Source organism: Syngnathus scovelli, chromosome 11, assembly GCF_024217435.2.
Source record: "Syngnathus scovelli strain Florida chromosome 11, RoL_Ssco_1.2, whole genome shotgun sequence".
Classification (NCBI taxonomy): domain Eukaryota; kingdom Metazoa; phylum Chordata; class Actinopteri; order Syngnathiformes; family Syngnathidae; genus Syngnathus; species Syngnathus scovelli.
In genome coordinates this window covers 3,117,886-3,135,133 of record NC_090857.1, presented here as the reverse complement: position 1 = coordinate 3,135,133, position 17,248 = coordinate 3,117,886, and the positions used below count along the sequence as shown (strand labels likewise).

The 17,248-nt window shown below is 42.7% G+C and overlaps 4 protein-coding genes and 1 non-coding gene across 5 annotated transcripts; 1 reads left to right on the top strand and 4 right to left on the bottom strand.

The window, feature by feature from the left end:
• Window positions 1–20: 20 nt before the first annotated feature.
• Window positions 21–5,647, bottom strand: rpn2 (ribophorin II). The gene is made up of 18 exons (XM_049732583.2): window positions 5,548–5,647; window positions 5,072–5,259; window positions 4,869–4,964; window positions 4,424–4,599; window positions 4,270–4,345; window positions 4,062–4,196; window positions 3,812–3,988; window positions 3,618–3,736; window positions 3,329–3,434; window positions 3,102–3,193; window positions 2,912–3,026; window positions 2,639–2,833; window positions 2,465–2,551; window positions 2,294–2,389; window positions 1,948–2,023; window positions 1,545–1,674; window positions 999–1,096; window positions 21–568 (listed from the first exon to the last, which is right to left on the bottom strand). The coding sequence occupies exons 1-17, from the start codon at window positions 5,558–5,560 to the stop codon at window positions 1,045–1,047; spliced, it is 1,929 nt and encodes a 642-aa protein (XP_049588540.1). The 5' UTR covers window positions 5,561–5,647; the 3' UTR covers window positions 21–568; window positions 999–1,044.
• A 338-nt stretch (window positions 5,648–5,985) lies between these two features.
• On the bottom strand, window positions 5,986–10,473 carry mybl2b (v-myb avian myeloblastosis viral oncogene homolog-like 2b). Its single transcript, XM_049732584.1, has 15 exons — window positions 10,230–10,473; window positions 9,404–9,500; window positions 9,230–9,301; window positions 9,055–9,147; window positions 8,764–8,984; window positions 8,552–8,681; window positions 8,342–8,401; window positions 8,047–8,268; window positions 7,610–7,876; window positions 7,401–7,531; window positions 7,238–7,337; window positions 7,035–7,145; window positions 6,774–6,881; window positions 6,558–6,686; window positions 5,986–6,443 (listed from the first exon to the last, which is right to left on the bottom strand). The coding sequence occupies exons 1-15, from the start codon at window positions 10,247–10,249 to the stop codon at window positions 6,348–6,350; spliced, it is 1,857 nt and encodes a 618-aa protein (XP_049588541.1). The 5' UTR covers window positions 10,250–10,473; the 3' UTR covers window positions 5,986–6,347.
• Window positions 10,474–10,649: 176 nt separating this feature from the next.
• Window positions 10,650–13,912, bottom strand: ift52 (intraflagellar transport 52 homolog (Chlamydomonas)). Its single transcript, XM_049732588.2, has 13 exons — window positions 13,430–13,912; window positions 13,257–13,344; window positions 13,012–13,141; window positions 12,840–12,915; window positions 12,677–12,748; window positions 12,472–12,598; window positions 12,306–12,389; window positions 12,032–12,100; window positions 11,789–11,943; window positions 11,629–11,716; window positions 11,164–11,272; window positions 10,923–11,068; window positions 10,650–10,850 (listed from the first exon to the last, which is right to left on the bottom strand). Exons 1-13 carry the CDS (start codon window positions 13,546–13,548, stop codon window positions 10,845–10,847), a joined length of 1,269 nt encoding a protein of 422 aa, XP_049588545.1. The 5' UTR covers window positions 13,549–13,912; the 3' UTR covers window positions 10,650–10,844.
• Window positions 13,913–14,114: 202 nt separating this feature from the next.
• On the top strand, window positions 14,115–14,961 carry LOC125976745 (uncharacterized). Its single transcript, XR_011087696.1, has 2 exons — window positions 14,115–14,339; window positions 14,415–14,961. It is a non-coding gene; the product is annotated as an uncharacterized protein (transcript).
• An 80-nt stretch (window positions 14,962–15,041) lies between these two features.
• Window positions 15,042–17,104, bottom strand: acot8 (acyl-CoA thioesterase 8). Its single transcript, XM_049732594.2, has 6 exons — window positions 16,887–17,104; window positions 16,511–16,647; window positions 16,220–16,445; window positions 15,801–15,958; window positions 15,514–15,705; window positions 15,042–15,436 (listed from the first exon to the last, which is right to left on the bottom strand). The coding sequence occupies exons 1-6, from the start codon at window positions 17,069–17,071 to the stop codon at window positions 15,318–15,320; spliced, it is 1,017 nt and encodes a 338-aa protein (XP_049588551.1). The 5' UTR covers window positions 17,072–17,104; the 3' UTR covers window positions 15,042–15,317.
• Window positions 17,105–17,248: the final 144 nt, after the last annotated feature.

The window sequence follows — 17,248 nt, the reverse complement described above, 5'->3', positions numbered from 1 at the left end:
GGAAACACAGACCGAAGAACTTAATTCGCCTCCATTTCTTTATTACTGAATAAGAAAAAATGTGTTCTCAAATATCCCATGTGTTGTGAACAATTTAACTCGGGGATGCAAATTTGTATCAAATAGGAAATCAGGTCAACCTTGACACACAAACAGTTGGTAGAAGTTGAAGATCGGCTGACATGTCGATGAGCAGCTGAGACACACCGAGTATAAACTGCAATGGTAACGGTAATGTCTCAAATGGCAATGTACAAAAAAAAAAAAAACTTAATTCCACCACAAAACCACAAAAACAATCATTAAAAAAAAAATCAGAGCACACTGACAACACCAGCATGTTGTACAACACGTAAAAATAATCTCACAGGAAGATGAAGTGCAATGGTCAATAGCATTACAATACAGTCGGATCTCAGTTTCCTTCCATTCAGCAACTCATTCTTCAACCGTTAAGACTGTTCCAAAGTGTGACTGATGGGATGCATTGTTGATCGACTCCAAGGGGGGAAAACGTGTGCTCCTTCAGTGCCTTCCTTTAATGTCCTAAGTTTATTTTTTCTCAAGTCTGTGGGAAGAAAAGGAGAGTGCGTTTACATGACATATATCAGCCAGTTTCTCTTGAGGGGAGGGGATGGGGGCGGGGGGGTGTGACAACTAAACTGAACATGCATTTAAATACAAAATCAGAGCGAAAATAAACCACAAGTCGTATTGAGGATGCAAATAATGCTGATGACTGTCTCACGACACAGGAATCTCAATTCAGTTATGTACAAAAATGGCAAAGGTGGAGTGTAAAACCAATGGAGGGAGTAGTGCAGTGTGGACATGGCTACACGGTTGTTGTAATGTTCACGGAGTGATTAGTGCAAAACAACAAACCAGGAGAAGGCTACGTTAGGATGAGTGAGTGTGCGTGCTACACAGCCACGCATGCCGCCAGCCACTCTACGGATGCAGATGCACTGCGGTGCAGACTATGTGGAAGTTCTTACTTTGGACTGGGAGCACAACCAGCTCTTTTGTTACAAAAGCGGCGCTTTATCGGAGGCTCCTATACTTTGCCAACCTACTACTTTGCTCGGCGGCAATCCTGAAAGAGGAGTAAAGAGACAGCGGCATGTAGATAAAGGCGACCAGGATGACAGAAATTAGAACAATCCTTCATTAAGTTGGAGTTGCCTACTTGCGTGAAAAGGGTTAAAAAGAGGAAGCAGAGGAGGAAAAGTGAAGCCAGAGAAATATCTTCAGGGCAGTGACTCAAGTGACAAATTGCTCACTCAAGAGACAAGAAATTGCCCACTCACACTCATCTCTCTCGCAGTCAGGTGTCTTCCCTGAGGAAGCGCATGGCTGGCACCGCTTTCAAGCTTTGCGGGATGAGCCACACTTTTCACTATTTTGGACCAAGCAACTACGGAGAGGCCTCCGAGTGCCAAAGTACTTCATATCTGAAGGACTCTTGATTGCTCTCTCGCTCAATCGCAAGGATCAGAAACTCTCCAAGAAATCTTTTGTCTCAACGCGCCATCGATACACACCTCTTCACAGCTTTCTGCGCCAGCATGCGGTTCCCGGCCAAGAATGTAACAGCACCTATAATCGCCAGGTACTTAAGAGTCTGGAACATGTTCAAGTGGGTCCAGTAGACGTACATTAGGCCTAGCAGAGCTGGAAGAAAAAAAAATAAAAATTAATAACAAAAAATCTGAGCATTTGACACAGATTCTGCCATGCGTAAATTACATTTAAACTTCTGAATGTACTTTAAATAAATGAATCAAATGAATGCATTGCTTTTAAAAAGGAGAATGTTGGGTTCTGGCCCACACTAAGGTTTCAATAGCAAATTGACTAAATTAGGCACATGTCATCAATGCATTCTAAGTGCCATACTAAGCACAAAAAAAAGCACAATCTATGGTTTTAAAAAGCAAGACCAACCTGCATGTCCAACATGGAAGAGAAGGGTGCTGGGAGAAAAGCTGAAGTTGGAAATGTTTGCCCCGAGCTTAATCCACTGCAAAGAGAGGAGATATAGAACGGTGTCATTCTTTTCACATTGAAAAGATGCAAAGAAAGCAGTGGAAAAATGTTTACCAGTCTCCTATGTAAATCTCTTATTCTATCAATAACCATCAGTGAAAACTACAAATTCTGTCAAAACGAGTATAGTGGACAATCAAAATGAGAAAGAAAGTATCAATTCAGTTGTCTATCTAGCAACAGATCAACTCTGTCAGTTTACCCGATAAGCATAAAAAGAAATTCTGGAATGCACTAGTACTACCAGGATGAGCAGAAGCAGGAGTGGCGACAGGATGAGTGCAGTGAAGGCGTTGGAAACGACTGTTGGCGGCTTCTTCTCTGGTTCCCTGAATAAATGCTGCAGAGGCAGGAGAACGTTTACCAAGACTGCCTGATGTCATTTGGAAAATGAATGACAAAAAAGCGGCTTTACTTGGATTTCTGGCTTGGGTGCGTAAAGAGTCTTAGGTTGAATGGTAGCCGGGGCTTCCTCGTCCACAAACTTCAGGACAACATCAGCCTGTGAACAGCCCGAAGACGAATAAATGTCAACACGCCAGGCATGATTTGCGAGACAAGATCTTTAGTGTGCGCTGACGACACTCACCACATTCCACATGATAGGGTTCTCCAGAGTGGCATCCCCAACCATGAGGTAGAGGGAATAAGTACCAGAGATGAGGGCGAATTCGGTTTTCCGCTCCGCTGCGTCCAACTCAAACTTGTACAGACCCTTGGCGTCGGGCTCGGCAACAAAAACAACCTCTTGGCCCGTTTTCTGGTTGTGCAGTCGCACAAAAGTCTGGGAGAAAGAAAAGACGTTGCAAATCTCCAGGGACTCTTGTAGGTAAAATGTTCAGGCCCTGCGGCGAGGACAAACCTGATGGGGCGTCAGTTCCATTCCAGTATTGACGTCAGCCAGCTGGAAGGCCATGGCAAAGTTCTGGTGGCTGTCAGCAGTGAACGAGCTCTTGGCTTTGGAAGGATACTGCACCCTGGATCATATGAAAACAACAATTAGTCGCTGGCTAGCGTCCAGTGAAAGGAGAAAGTGTGTCTTGGTTTCTGACCTGGTGGTCTTTGTGCCAATGCTCTGGTCTTTATCCACCACAGAGAGGTCCATATTGGTAATAGCCACCTCAGTAGACACCTTCACCTTAAGCTACACGGCATGACAACAAAATGGCAAATCAAGTCGATTGTATCGAATGAGAACGCTAATGTCATTAAAGTTCAATTAGGGCTGTACACAGAAAAATGTACTTTTATTGTCTTTTGCAATTTGACAGAATCTCACCTCGACGTGATTGGCAATCAAGCGGCTATCACCAGTCACAGAAACCGTGAACTGGTAATATCCACTGGCTGGTTGCTGGGACATGAAGTTCAGTTCAAAGACACCGCTGAAACGCAGCAAACAATCAGTTTACACAATATGCTCACCGTCAAAACCAGAGTACTGATCCGGCCAACACTAACACTAAAATTAATTCACTATAATCCAAATGTATATAAAACACAACGACACGGTAGACTGTAGACTGAAGTTTTGCGATGTATCATCCACAAATGTTATGGACACCTACTCATTGAGAGTGAATGGTGCTTGGCCAAGAATGGCACTCTTGGAGGCCACAGCGTACGCAGATTCCACTTGCACGTTGGCTGAGGTCAGAGGCTGAGACATGACGTCGGTAACAAGGATCTGCGTATGACAAACAGAATGACTTGAGGTAATTCAACAGCAGATAAATACTGTGGCGGCATCCTGCTGTTGTACCTGCAGGGTGGGCTGGCTGTGCGATACAGTGGGCGGGCCGTGAGAGTTGACCACCACTGGAACATGAAAACGGTTGTTAGAGAGGGTAGCGGCAGCGTTTGCCACGCTGAAGGCCTCGGCCAGAGAGTCCCAGGACTTCTTGCTAAAAATGGAGTTCACCAGCTGAATGACTTGGTCCTGGGGGGGAGAACAAAGTCACCTCAGAATTTCAGCAACAAACATATCGCCACCAATGACTAATTTATCATACCTGTTTGAAGGGTGGCTCTATATCCACATGATCTGACAGGGCATACGCGGCAGTTACAAACGTGGCGGTGGCCTCGAGACCCTCTTCGAAATGGAGGAAGATACCACCAAGATCATCTAAACGTGCGGTCAGATCCTGAGAGAAAAGACGGCACGTAGTGTTCAAAACAATTGCCACAGCACCACCTTGTGGAGGTTAAAGACCTCACCTCAATTTCCTCAAGTATTCCTTCAAGTTCTGCATGTGGAGAAAGGCGGATGGCTGTTTGCAGAGCTAATGTAATGCTGTCCAAAAAGACAGAAATAATCAGATTCTAGGGGGGGGGGAAAAAAAAAAAACATACCAAATCCAACACAACTTACGCCACAACATTGTCCTCCTTGTTGATGCGAGCTGTTAGCGCGCTAACGACCTCCTGAGAGGTCAGAGGGAGCCCCAAGGAGCTAATCGCGCTCACGGCCCGGTGAATCTGAGACATGGTGGAGTCTTCACTGACAGTAGCCAGAAGGATGTCTCTGGTTTCATTGCTCACAGGGATCTAGGGAGTGTCAGAAAAGGAACCTTTGCAGCATCTGTCACATTGATGATTTGAAAATGTCTGCTATGATCATCTGTGTTGGCCTTTAAGAATAATTACTTATTTTTTTTGCACTTTGATATGTGAGGTAATACAACTAATGGAGGCAACAAAGGAAAAGTGCCTTATGAGTCACTAGCTTGCACCTTTTAAGCATTAGAGAGAAAATATGACTCCATAAAGATACATAGTTGTCTGGAAATGAATGAGCCTAGGTTATGCTCTCATACCTCACATCCAGATAAGGCTCGGCTGGTCTCCGCTGCAAAAAAGACAGAGTCGACACTGGAGGGATCAAGCTGGGACTTTAGGAACTGGCATACCCCCTATAAAATAACCATACAACAAATTTCAAATCACAGAACACAGAATGTATTTTACGGGTCTAATGACGGGCAAAGCGTCCAAGAGGATAGAAGAACGCTTTACGTGCCTCGTGATCAGGAACAGTGGCTCCAAGACTGGTGAGGCCGACTACAGAGTAGTAGGCCGACTCCAGGTCTGTGAAGGACTCGCTCAGGAGATTTTGAAGTCGAGCAATATCGGGGAGGGAAAGATAATGACCTGGGGTTAGCGTCTGAGCTCCAGCAAGAGCCAGACTGAGGACCAACCCGAGAAGCCCTGCGAACACACGCAAATTACCTTCATACACGCTTAGGATTGTTAAATTGTGAATTTATAGACACAACGATGCTTTTTATTTTGTCACCGTGCACTCATTCAGACGTTGGCTACACAGTGAAAGCTAGCTAACCACAGTAGGAAGCGGCGCTTTGATACAGAAGCCCGTACGCTAATTTTCTACACATTCAGCACAATGCAATATTTCATTGTACACATAATACGATGGCTATTAAATATTTGAGAAAGTACTGCAATGCATGATAAAATAATGATTCATTCACTCACTGATCAGTTGCATGTCTCGCAGTCTAATGCAGCGTCACCAAAACGGACGATTGTTTCCGGTGTACTGCTTGACCTGCCAAAATTGCATGTCATATCCGGTTTGCGTTTCACAATAATACTCGTTTTTTCAAATAATTAGATTTTTATTCGATCACTGGATATGTGTTGAATTTTATGACATTTTAAAATATCTCTTGTAGAGTTGAGAAGCATTCGTCTTTTTATTCTGGTTTTGTCCAGAATAAAAAAATTATTTGGTATTTTTAAATATTTCAGCAACATTCTATAGTCATAGGTTGACATTTTTGCATAGCAAACCCTAATGCGTTTAAGTGTATATATACTGAAGGTGTACACTGTTTTGACAATATTAACTACCAAATGGAATCATATTTTCTAATATTTGCTCAAGTGACCAAAAAGACACATGCACACATATGCAATGCAAAACCATTTTCATTGATTACAAAAGTATCCAAGCATTATTTTCTTAGTTGAACTATATATCCTGACAAAAATCTTTGATTGCTATTTAGGTGGCATTTGCAATTAGATAAAATCCAAACGCAATGACATTTCAGTGTGTCCCTGCAGACATTTTCAATTTAAGTTACACAGTAAACATTATTGACTACCAGTAAGTTGTTCCAACATGTTATAACATTTACAAGGCGCGTACAGTACTTTTCTTCACAATGGTACAAAAGCAAACAACAGAGCATTCTGTTGTGTTTGTATAACGAGTTGGTACAAAGGTGCGAGTAGTCTCAGGACAACACCAGAGTTCTGTTTGCATTGTGTTATTTTATGCCACGCAGGAAGCGCCTTGCTTTCTCCGTCATAATGAGCTGATCTTTAGTTTGTCCACATGCGATGGCCTCCCAGTCTTTGGACATCTAGCGAGAAAGAAAAGGATGGCACAAGAGCATTCGGCCACATCAGATACTTTGACAAATTAAATAAACAAACAAATACATTTCAATTTATATAGCGCTTTTACAACAACCTACCTGTATTGAGGGCACGACGCTGGGAAAAATAGCGCTGTCACTTGGCCCCAAAAGAAATCCCTGATTCAAAATATTTTCATGATTTTTACGGCAAAATGAGGAGTTAATATCGACTCTTACAGGTTCCTCCTGTAAGCAAGGGAAGAAAAAAAAAAAAGAATCATTATATTTATGTCAAAATGGCATCCAATTGTTGTTTTTTTTTGCAGTGGTCACCTTGATGCAAATTTTGGCTTCAGTCTTAGATTTCCGTTTGGACTTGGGCATTACTTGGCAGTCATCTAGTGCCAATGACTTGCGAACTTTCTTCATTGGAGGGCGATGCTAGGAACAAAACAAATCAGCAAAAGATCAATTATGTTTTCTGCCTAGGTTAGAATTTCTAAAAAGTAAATAAGTGAGCCTTGTCAGAGGCCTTAGAAGAAGTTGCACTCCTACTCTGAAAAGTTCATGTGATAAATAAAAATCATCAGTTACCACAGATTTGCGTCTTTGCTCAGGAACAAATGGAAGTTCCAACGCCAAGTCAGTACCCACATCTCTGAGGATCACTTCTTGAATGTCATCCTCAAGGTTCGGCGTCTGAGGCTGAGACAACAGAAGATACAGTATGCAATATGTAGGCTAGGCCAAAAAAAAAAAAAAACGCGTGCACACAAACTGCTTGTGCTCATAGTTACCAGAGGTCGGAGAGGGCCGTATTTCTCCATGGCATTTTTGAATGGTGTCGGAGTGCGTGGCATCATATAGAGCTCAGACTTGCGGTTGGGTGTGACAAATCTACAAGCAGACAGACAGTGAAAAATATATCCCACCCCAAAAAAATCTGAGCTGAACCCTTACACAGAGTTGATTGGGGTCTTGTCCCTCTGCAGAGGTGTGGTTACGGCGGTCTTCTGGCTGCACACTGGGGTGGATGTTAGCGATGGGTTCTCCAGGTCGTGAGTGTCCTGCTTGGTCCACAAGTTCAAGAACTGCGGCAATATTTGAAAGTGAACACGCGTTGACCCTTTGTGGACAACAGCATCAGTAGCCAGGGGAAGTTGACTTACTTGAGAAGGTGAAAACGGCAATATCTTGACCGGTGTGCTCTTTGGTGTCACTAAACTATTAGCTTCCGGAGACAAGTGTCTCCGACTTCGATGATTCAATATGGATGGAGGCGTGATGCCACCAGGGGAGATGGGTATGAGTTCTCCTTTGCTTGATTTGCTTAACTCCTGAAGAGCACTGGCTTCCAGACGGAACTGGTGGCGTTCTGGGCTTGGGTTCTCTTCAGGCAAGTCGAACGCTGAGAGGTTACACCAGGCATCAATGTCCTAGCATACAAAGAAGCATGCTTATGGGTTATTCATTCGGCTATGAAATTCCTTGGAAATCAGTATTATATTTTTTTTTTCTCCCCATATAGAGTTGTATATTTTCAATTTAATATGACAAAGGTATAACTTGGTATTCAAATGTAATATCAGGTATTAGTGAATACTACCGCGTCCACCATGTCCAGGACTTCCTTCAATACTGGCCCCGTGGGGGAGAGAAAGACAGCGTTGTCCACAACCCACTGGATCTCTCCTGTGCTGCCTGCTTCCGACACAGGACTTAAACTGTCCTTTGGTGAGGTCACGGCCCGGGAAGGACCTGCCTCGTCATCGCCATTAACGGTGCTTAGGGCTGACATTTCCTGCGACGTGTGAAGACATTTAGTACGCTGACAAATAGATGATTAGGATTATTGTCAAAATATTGCAGATTAATTTACAGAATTGAATCAAGCTGCTTACTAGGGTGTGCGTTTCCCGCTCTGAGTCCGGGTCAGCGTGATCCTGAGAGCAACTGGGCATCTGGGCAATCAAAATCACAATATTAGGAGGCTATATAATAAATATGAACGTATAATTTCCCTGAAGGAGTAATCCCAAGGGATTAATAAAGTTGAGTCTAAGTCTAAGTCTAAGTCTAATAATATATGCATTACTTTTAACAGCAACCACCTGCAAATCTTTCACGTGAGCTAGCAGCTCTTCAATCTCACGAGGTGTAAAATCTTCTCTTGAGTAGAAGCCCATTTCGACTTTGCGCTTAATGGTTGCGTTCCAGTGATTCTTGACTGCATTATCCGTCCTGTTGGATAATATTTGCGGAGGATGTGAAAACGCCTTTGAGAAAGGCCACGATTTCAAATTGCTGACCACGGCAAAATTACCTTCCTGGCAAGAGCTTTGCAATCTCAGCCCAGCGATTTCCAAGGAGACAGTGAGCCTTATAGATGATGAGGTCCTCCTCGGCCGTCCATGAAGACTTCTTCACGCAGGGGTTGAGATGGTTGTGCCAGCGCTCTCGACACTGCTTTCCTACCCTGCCCTTCAGATGCTTGGCGACCAGACTCCATTGTTTGTTACCATAGAGATTTACAAGCTCTATGACCTGAGTAACACAATGAAAGGTATGTGGCATCCAAGAACCCTTCCGTCAAACTGCATCTTAAATAACCTACCTTGTCATCTTCTTCTTTTGTCCAAGGGCCTTTAATGAGGTCAGGATCCAAAACCTTAAACCAACGATGCTGACATTGGTTTTCGGTACGATTCTAAACAAGAAAGAACCAAAGTCATTCGGATATCAAGAGAACCTTGCACATAATAGATAAATAAAATTATGTGTCAACTCACTGGGATATGACTGGCAACATTTTTCCAATCATTCTGTCCCAGTTTTTGAACCAGCGCCTTTAGCTTGTCATCCTGTAGCGAGGCAATCAAGAATGTTCAGTCTCACTAAAAAGTCTCAAATTAAGTAACAAGACGTTAATGTACTCAAACAATGTGAGCGTTGTGTCAGATCACCTCCTCCAGTGTCCACTTGACTTTTACTTTGCCACCATCTTTCTGCTCTGCAACATCTGAATCGGTGTCAGGATTCTGGTTGTCTTCCCCCTCCTCACTGTAAAAAAACAACAACAACCCTAAGCTCAGCTAAACAAAACTCTAAGAACAACTGTACAAACTAAGTGCTGCAACTGCAGAGTCTCTTAAAAGCTAAGATCTCCACACTATTGTGAAGAAGAGTCTGCAGGATTTGTTTCCACAATATCATTGGCTTGCTCGCTAGAATGAAGGCCAGAGTTCTTTGCAAAGGCTGCTTAAAACTTTGGGGTTAACAGATTGCTCTTAATAATAGCCAGGGCGCACTTTAGGAAAACCTAAATGTTATATGGCTAACCACAACTTCAAACCTTATCAAAGAAAGGCTCAAAGGTATAAAAAAAAAATCATCAAACAAATCAAAAGGCATCAAACGAGGCACACAAACAGAGGTGTCAACTGATCGAGCTGGGTGAAAAAGTTGAATACGCCCTGGCAGCACATGCAACTTGCAAACTTCGTCTTAAATCATAACTACAAGTCAACAAATTGGCGTTTGGACCACAGAAGAAGAAAAAAACACACCCGAAGGCGCAACGATCGAGCCTGTTATACGTGCTGCCCCGGCCTGGAAAAGGCGGCAGACACAGCAGTAATGAGGTCAAATATGCTCCTACACAAACTAACTCATCACGTTCGACAACCAGATGATTCTTGTAACGTCAACATGTAAAAATTCTCGGGGGTCAAAGAAAGGGTGTCGACGATACAGTTCGGTTAATTTCAATAACAACAATCGGCATCTTACCCGCGCGGCCACCAAGACATTTCCCCCCGATTTTTCTCTTTGCGATCCAAATGCTCGTCCCGCTGCACGTCATGTGCACAAATGTTCGGATTGGGTTTAGATGCACTGCCTTCACGGTACCGTCAGAAGTTGATTTTGTTTGCAGAATTGCTGCTGTTCCACCCAAGTCTTTAGCACCGAGGCGGCTAACAGATCCGCGCCCGCCCGCCTATCTGGTGTGTCCGCGCTCCTGGATTTCTATCTCGCGCCCTTCCGTTGACGTTGAACGCGCAGTGACGTCATGCGCAGTACATATGCGCGTCGACAAAAACAAGATCAAAATATTTGTAAATATTAGTAATTAGAACCGTTATTCAGACAAGAAGATTTTGTAAAGACTGTGACCTATACTAATAAGGAAGTGGCTGCAGTCAGAAAACATTTATGGAATGCACCAATGATTTTAATTTCTTTGATATTTACAATATATTTTAAAGTCCATAAAACATTGAATTCATTTAAAAAACATGATGCTTGTTGGGGTGAACAATAAATATGCCAACATCAGCACAGAAATGAGAGTGTTTCTTTAAAAAAGATCCAGATTGGGTGAACCGCATTCTCAGTGTTGACATCTTACTCCTGAAACAAAACAACTCATTATTAGTTCGATATTTTAATGTACACTAGATGTATCTTTTTAAGCGCTCTCACTTGATTGAGTTTCTTGAACTCTGCAACTTGGAAGAAAATGTGCTCCAATATGTGCTTAGCATCCCTGTGCTCTTTGTCCAACTTGGGAGTCACGCCGAGAATTTCACCGCATTTCCTGATGTAAAATTCAAGGTCGTCATCTGTGCCTATGAGCAGACCCAGATAAAAAAAAAAAAAAATGTAAGCGTCATCCCTTTCAACAACAGCCTTCCATCCCTTTGGGTTCAATGACTAAACTTACATTTATTGGTGAGCTGAGCTAGGCGTACTTTCTCCGAGGAGAAAGCTTCATCTAAGTCAAACAGGTCCAGCCCCGGTGGTGACAAATCGCTCAAGATTGGAGGAAAGACCTGGGAGGTACAGAGTGCAAGTCCTGGTTTCTGTCTAGAGCTGTTGTCCTTTTATCACCTTGGAGGGGTGCTAACGTTTGACCAGTAAATTGACTTTTGCATGCGTGTGTTGGCAAGAGGAAGACACACATAGTACACGCTGACACAAACACGTTCTTGTTGGACCACTGTTGATGTTCCCAACTGCACTAATTAGTTACAGTGCTGTGGCCCATGTATACAAATTGTGTACACACGTCTGTAAACACACTAACACAGCTAACAGTGGGGGCAAGTGCATCTTTTTCTAGCTTTGTTCCTGTGTGAGCAAGCCTGATTTTAATATATAGGACACGGAATGTCGACTAGATACTCACAGCAGGTTGCAACTGTGGCAGCGGGGTCTCAAACTGTGGCGCAATTAGCTGAAGCGGCTCTTCTTTGACATTGAGATGCTTATACACACTGTGGAGAACAGACAGAAGGCAGTCTGGAGTGCCGCAAGACACAAATGCTTCCAACGCCTTTGGATTTTACCTGACGACTTGGGGCAAAGTGTCTGTTGACAGACTAAAAAAAGAAACATCCAGAAGAGAAGTGAAATCACGGGGGTTTTCGTCGCCCTCTTGGAAGTACTGCGTGAGTTGTTCTGACAAGCATCCGATGTGTGGCAACATGGTGTAATCTGTGATCTGCATTGTGTTAAAAAAAAAAAAAAAACATTTTCAATGCATTTCTTGTCATGTCGTGGTCTTTTCCAACCGAATCACACAGACTCACCTCTGGGTCTTCTGCATCAATCTGATTCAGCTGAATATTATCAGTCATGAGCCACTGGAGCACGACACCCTGTCACAACAAAGTAGAACAGTGCAATTACCGCAACTCTTTTTTTTTTCTTTGCTTTCTTCTTGGAAGGTTTTCTCTGGAAAACTGCAATAAACTTCAGCTGCACAGTTGAAGTCCGTGATGCTAAAAGCAGCTACCATTTCTTATTTGATTGCGTGTAGGACGTCATAGTAAGAATTTAGGTATTGCCAAAAGCCAAACTTACCAGAATTTTACTATTCTCCTCTTTGTCGATGAACTGATCGTTGAACATGTGGCAGGAACCGACAACGACCAATTTGCCTTTCTCCTAAATAAGACACGAGAAATCATATTAACTGCACTCTACGGGTCCGAAAATTGGGTACAAAATGACGAGACGACTTGCTGACTTTTCCTTTATAGAAGGCCACGACAGGCCGGTGGAGGGGGAAGCAGATGGAGCCGGTGGAAAGCACAGCCACAGCCGGCTTGATCACGTTCAGGGTGGCACCGTATGGGTACACAAATGACAGAGCCCTGCAGGAATAGAGAAAGGCTCAGCGTTAACATAAATGTAGCATTCAATGGAAAAGATTTCTAGCCAAAATCCTTTACTGTGTGTTATTTCCAATGTTGTCATCTTCAGTTATTCCTGCCATTGATTTGCCAGCAGCCCGGCTGATCTCCCTAAACAAGGACAATGCAGATTTTGACAGTGCAAATAAATTCACATGATATAAACAATACACGTTAGATATATTAAAGGATGGTAACAAACCTGTTCAAGACGCCATCAGACACAAGTGCTTCCTTAGGATGATAGTATTTGTAGTACCTGGTCCGAAAAACGGCATCTGTCGTATTGCAAATCAACAAAACCGCAAATGGTTAGCGATACCATCAACTGAAAAATGACAATTGGCACAGTGAGAAAGAAGTTCATTATGCACCGTTGTTAACCATAATCCCAAATTCTTCCAGGAGAAAGTTGATGTTTGTGTCAAATTTCTTCTCTCCTCCTTCTCCAAGCATGACCAGGATATTTCCTCCATCATCCAGATAGTGTTTCAGTCCTTCCAACTGAGAGAAAACAAAACAATTAGAGTGACAGTACTATTTGGTTTATTTTTTTCCGACTATCGCATCCATAAAGAACAATATATATTGTGTAATCAATTTTCTTTTGAGTTCCAACCTCAGATGCTGTAAACTTCTCTCTCGGGCCTGCAGTTATCCACAACTTGACACCTTTCAGTTTGTCCGATGACAACTCTTCCTTCATACTAGAATAATCATTTATCACAGAAAAAAAAAGTTTATTTCAAGTCAGCACTTTTACACAGAAGACAGAAAGTATGACTCACTCACCTTTGAATTTTCCACTGAGTCCTAATGCGCTTTTGCATGGTTTTGTATACGCTACTAGTAGTGAACAACTCTCTTTTGGAGGCGTTGAAGACAACAGTATTTTGCGGTTCCTTTTCCATGGTGATTTTAAGGTTCAACAACGATACATGCTATACAACACTAGTCTTCGTAAACATTCCGCGAAAAAAATGTTCGCAAAAGCAAGAAATTGTTAAACAGAGATGCAGCTCATTATTAGCTTTGAGGCTAATATGTTGCCATACGGTAGCTCTCGATCTGCAAACCAATGTATCTGCTCTATTCCACCTACATCATCATCAACGTAGCGACGATCATTAACGCGAAAACTGTTTTAATCGGCAAATGTAGCGATCCAAAAGAGTCACTGTCTCAAGTGAACTGTTGGAGAAACCGGTTACCATGTACGCTACTAGCTTAGTAACCGCTTCTTCTTCGTCTCATCCCGTCAGGTTGCCAGATCTGATCGAAGGTTTCCAGGCACAATACAAAGTAAAAACCCACTGACGCAAATTGGGGGGCGATCTATCTAGTAACTTGTGTTAAACCAGTTGTAAAATCAATACGTGCATTGAAAATTCGAAAAATTTAGATGCTGGAATAATAAAGCTAGAAAGCCGACCAAACTGACACCTATGGGCTTCCGTACAACAAAAACACACGCTACTAGATCAACAACAAACGAATGGTTGAAGTTTGTAAAATACATTTAAACCCGTTTTAATCCACCCATAATGTTCTCCGCCCCCCTCTTGACTTGATGACTTATTTTGCGTCCAGCTGAGTCAATTAGCAAGCATCATCAGCAGTTTAAAAGCCATCTGAAGATCATGACAAGCTAACTCACTGGCTGCCAGGGTTGGAGAAAACATGGACAAATCAGTGCTTAAAGGTAAGATTTAAATGCTTTATCCTCAACCGAATCAGTCCAAATGAGGCTTTTCTCTCTCCCTTTCTTTCATTTTAGACATGAGCAGCTTTGACTCCTATTCCCCATCGGAGCTTGATAGGAAGTTCTTTGGGGAGCAGAGTTTGCCTTCTGGATTGTCACTGGGCCAGACGTCAAGATCTAGCGTTTCATCGGATTGTTTAATAGATGGCTCTGATGTCAAAGCATTGGAGCAGACTTCTCTCAGCATGTTGACTGATCCAGCGTCTCAGTCCCAAGCAAGTTCCCCCAATGACTTGAGCAGCCAAGGCAGTGAAAAATGTCCCCTGCCATTTCAGGGCAAGTCGTCCACTCCCTACATCTTCATGCAGAAGCAGAAAAATGTTTCTTTTGACCAGTCATACAGTGACCTTACTGCCTCTCGAATGTTTTTGGATGTGTCTATGATTAATTCGACCAGCAACAGTCCAAAACTCTGCACCGAGTCGAGCACTCTGGAGTTATGGAGTCCCAAACTGCTACCTGAAACGCATTCAAGATCAGAAGTTTCTCCCTGACCTGATGAGCTCACCAAGAAATGTAGATTTTTAATCAAATTGTAATAAACGTTGCAAAGTTGTTCAAATTGACTTTTCTTCTTTTCTCTAACAATGTAAACATGAAATGTCCCAGTAAATTTACCTGACATAAAACATCAGACCTCAGTTACCTTTTCAGCAAGTTTATTTGCATCATGTCGTGTTAAACTGTGGTTGACTAGTAAAATGTGATAAGTAGTAGTCTGTTAAGTGTGATACCAAGCGAAATGCATTGCTCCATAACATTGCCTTTGTCAAATCTTGCCATTTGGAACTATTTTATTTTTATGGTCCGGTATTTACTAGAGCTAAAAAATTACAATTAAATATTTTAGTGCAGTAAATCCAAATAAATAGGGAAGGAATGGATTCGCCAATAAATACAACTTGCAAAACCATGTGCCTATAGTTTGCTGGGCCCAGGAACTTCTTTGATTCTCAGAACACCTTCCTGGGAACAGGAGGCAGCCAGCACCCCATCTCTTCGCCACAGTCGACCTTGGACTAGTCCTCTACTTCCCCCTGTGTGACCAAATGTTAAAAACATCTAAGTATAAACTATAGAATCATAAATAATGGTACGCGATGGAAATGCTGACCTGCCCACGGGCTCTCGCACTCGTACAACATCCACTCATCACTGCGGAAAGTGTTGTGGAACCACATGGCGTGGTCCAGGGAAGCTGAGAACTTGACCCTGAAGTTGGGGTATGGCAGTATTGCGGTGGCCAGAAAGGCAAAATCAGACACATAGGCAGCCACGCAGCAATGCAACTTCATGTTGCCTTCACCTGTACAAAAAGACACAAATCAAGCACAGCACAGTTCCTTAAAAATACACCGAACATCAACATTAGTTTGATGATCATGATGATTCAGATTTTACCAATGTGTCCTTTGGCTCGCACCCAATAGAGTTTCTTCGGTTCTTCCGCAACAAATCTGTAAATTTGTGGAGGGTTGACTGGCTTGATCTCAATGGGGACTTCAATTGCCAGCAATCTGTTAAGGCTTTGTTTTAAATTGTCAGCCAGGCCTGGTTTACTGAAAGAGTCAAATGGACAAATCATACATGAAACTGACTTTCATGTAAAACTGTGTACTTCAAATAATACTTGAATTTTTTATGTCTCTTTTTAGAGGATGAAGATTTATAAAAAGAAACTTTACATTCCAAAAAAATGCATCATAATTTCATTTTTAGCAATACTCCATCATGAACAATACTAGCCTTGTAGCTCTACGTGTGCTTTTTGCACCTTCTGGAAATATTTTAATTTTTTTGTCAACTATTTAGTTTTCTACCTGAGATAAAGTTGGATGAGTTCCTCCACAGTAAGGAGCTCTTCCGGCTTAGGGACCACCGGCATAGTAAACTGGTGTTCCAAGGGGCTTGGCTGTAACTTTTGGAAGGACGCCTGGCAGATGAGTATCGGCTGCCCGTGCTGGATGGCCTTCACAGAGCGCACTGTAAAACTACGACCATCTCTTGTACGGTCTACCTGGTACAGCACTGGAACCTTGGGATCCCCTAACAGAAACAACATCATTTTTAAAGGAATTATTTCATTTTATTGAATGATTTAATTATCTTACCTGCTCGCACAAAGTAGCAGTGTAGGGAGTGAGCATTCAGATGATCACTGACAGATTTGGCAGCAGCTACAAGGGCTTGACCAATGATTTGTCCTCCAAATAAACGCTGAGTCCGGGGTACCCAGTGGTGCGTCCCCCTGAGGGAAGGGAAAATACATATTATAATTGGAATATTATGACACTAGCCTATTTCACATGCTGTGTGCGCATTTATTCGCTCTGTAACAAGTGCGCTCAACCGACTTGGGTGGAATGTTAATTCAGCTCAAACTCTCTCCAGCACTGCATTAACACGTATGTTTTTAAATATTTTTAGAAATGAGTGAAACATTACGTGACTGGATCAAGAGCTGTCAACGTGCAACTGCCAAGTTACCTGTACAGGTCTACGTCGAGCGTCTCCACGTTTAAAACGCTCGTAACGAGGACGCTTCTAAGGTCCGGGCTGCTTTCAGGCGCAGGACTATCAGAGTTTGAATTTTCATCTTCTGGTGACTCTTTTGAAATGGATTTTGTTGAAGAATCAGTAGCACAAGCGCGATCAATTTTGTCTTCCGCCATGTTATTCGATGTAACTTCCGCTTGGTGCGCAGGTCCAGCATAATATTGGCTGCGTGCGAATAGACTCTTTGTGACTCCTTGCAAAGTCACTTTGCGTCTTGTTTGTGTGTTTTTTTTTTTGTTGTTGTTGTTGTTGTTGTTGCAAATTTAACTTCATTTTGGTTTGGTAGTCCTGCT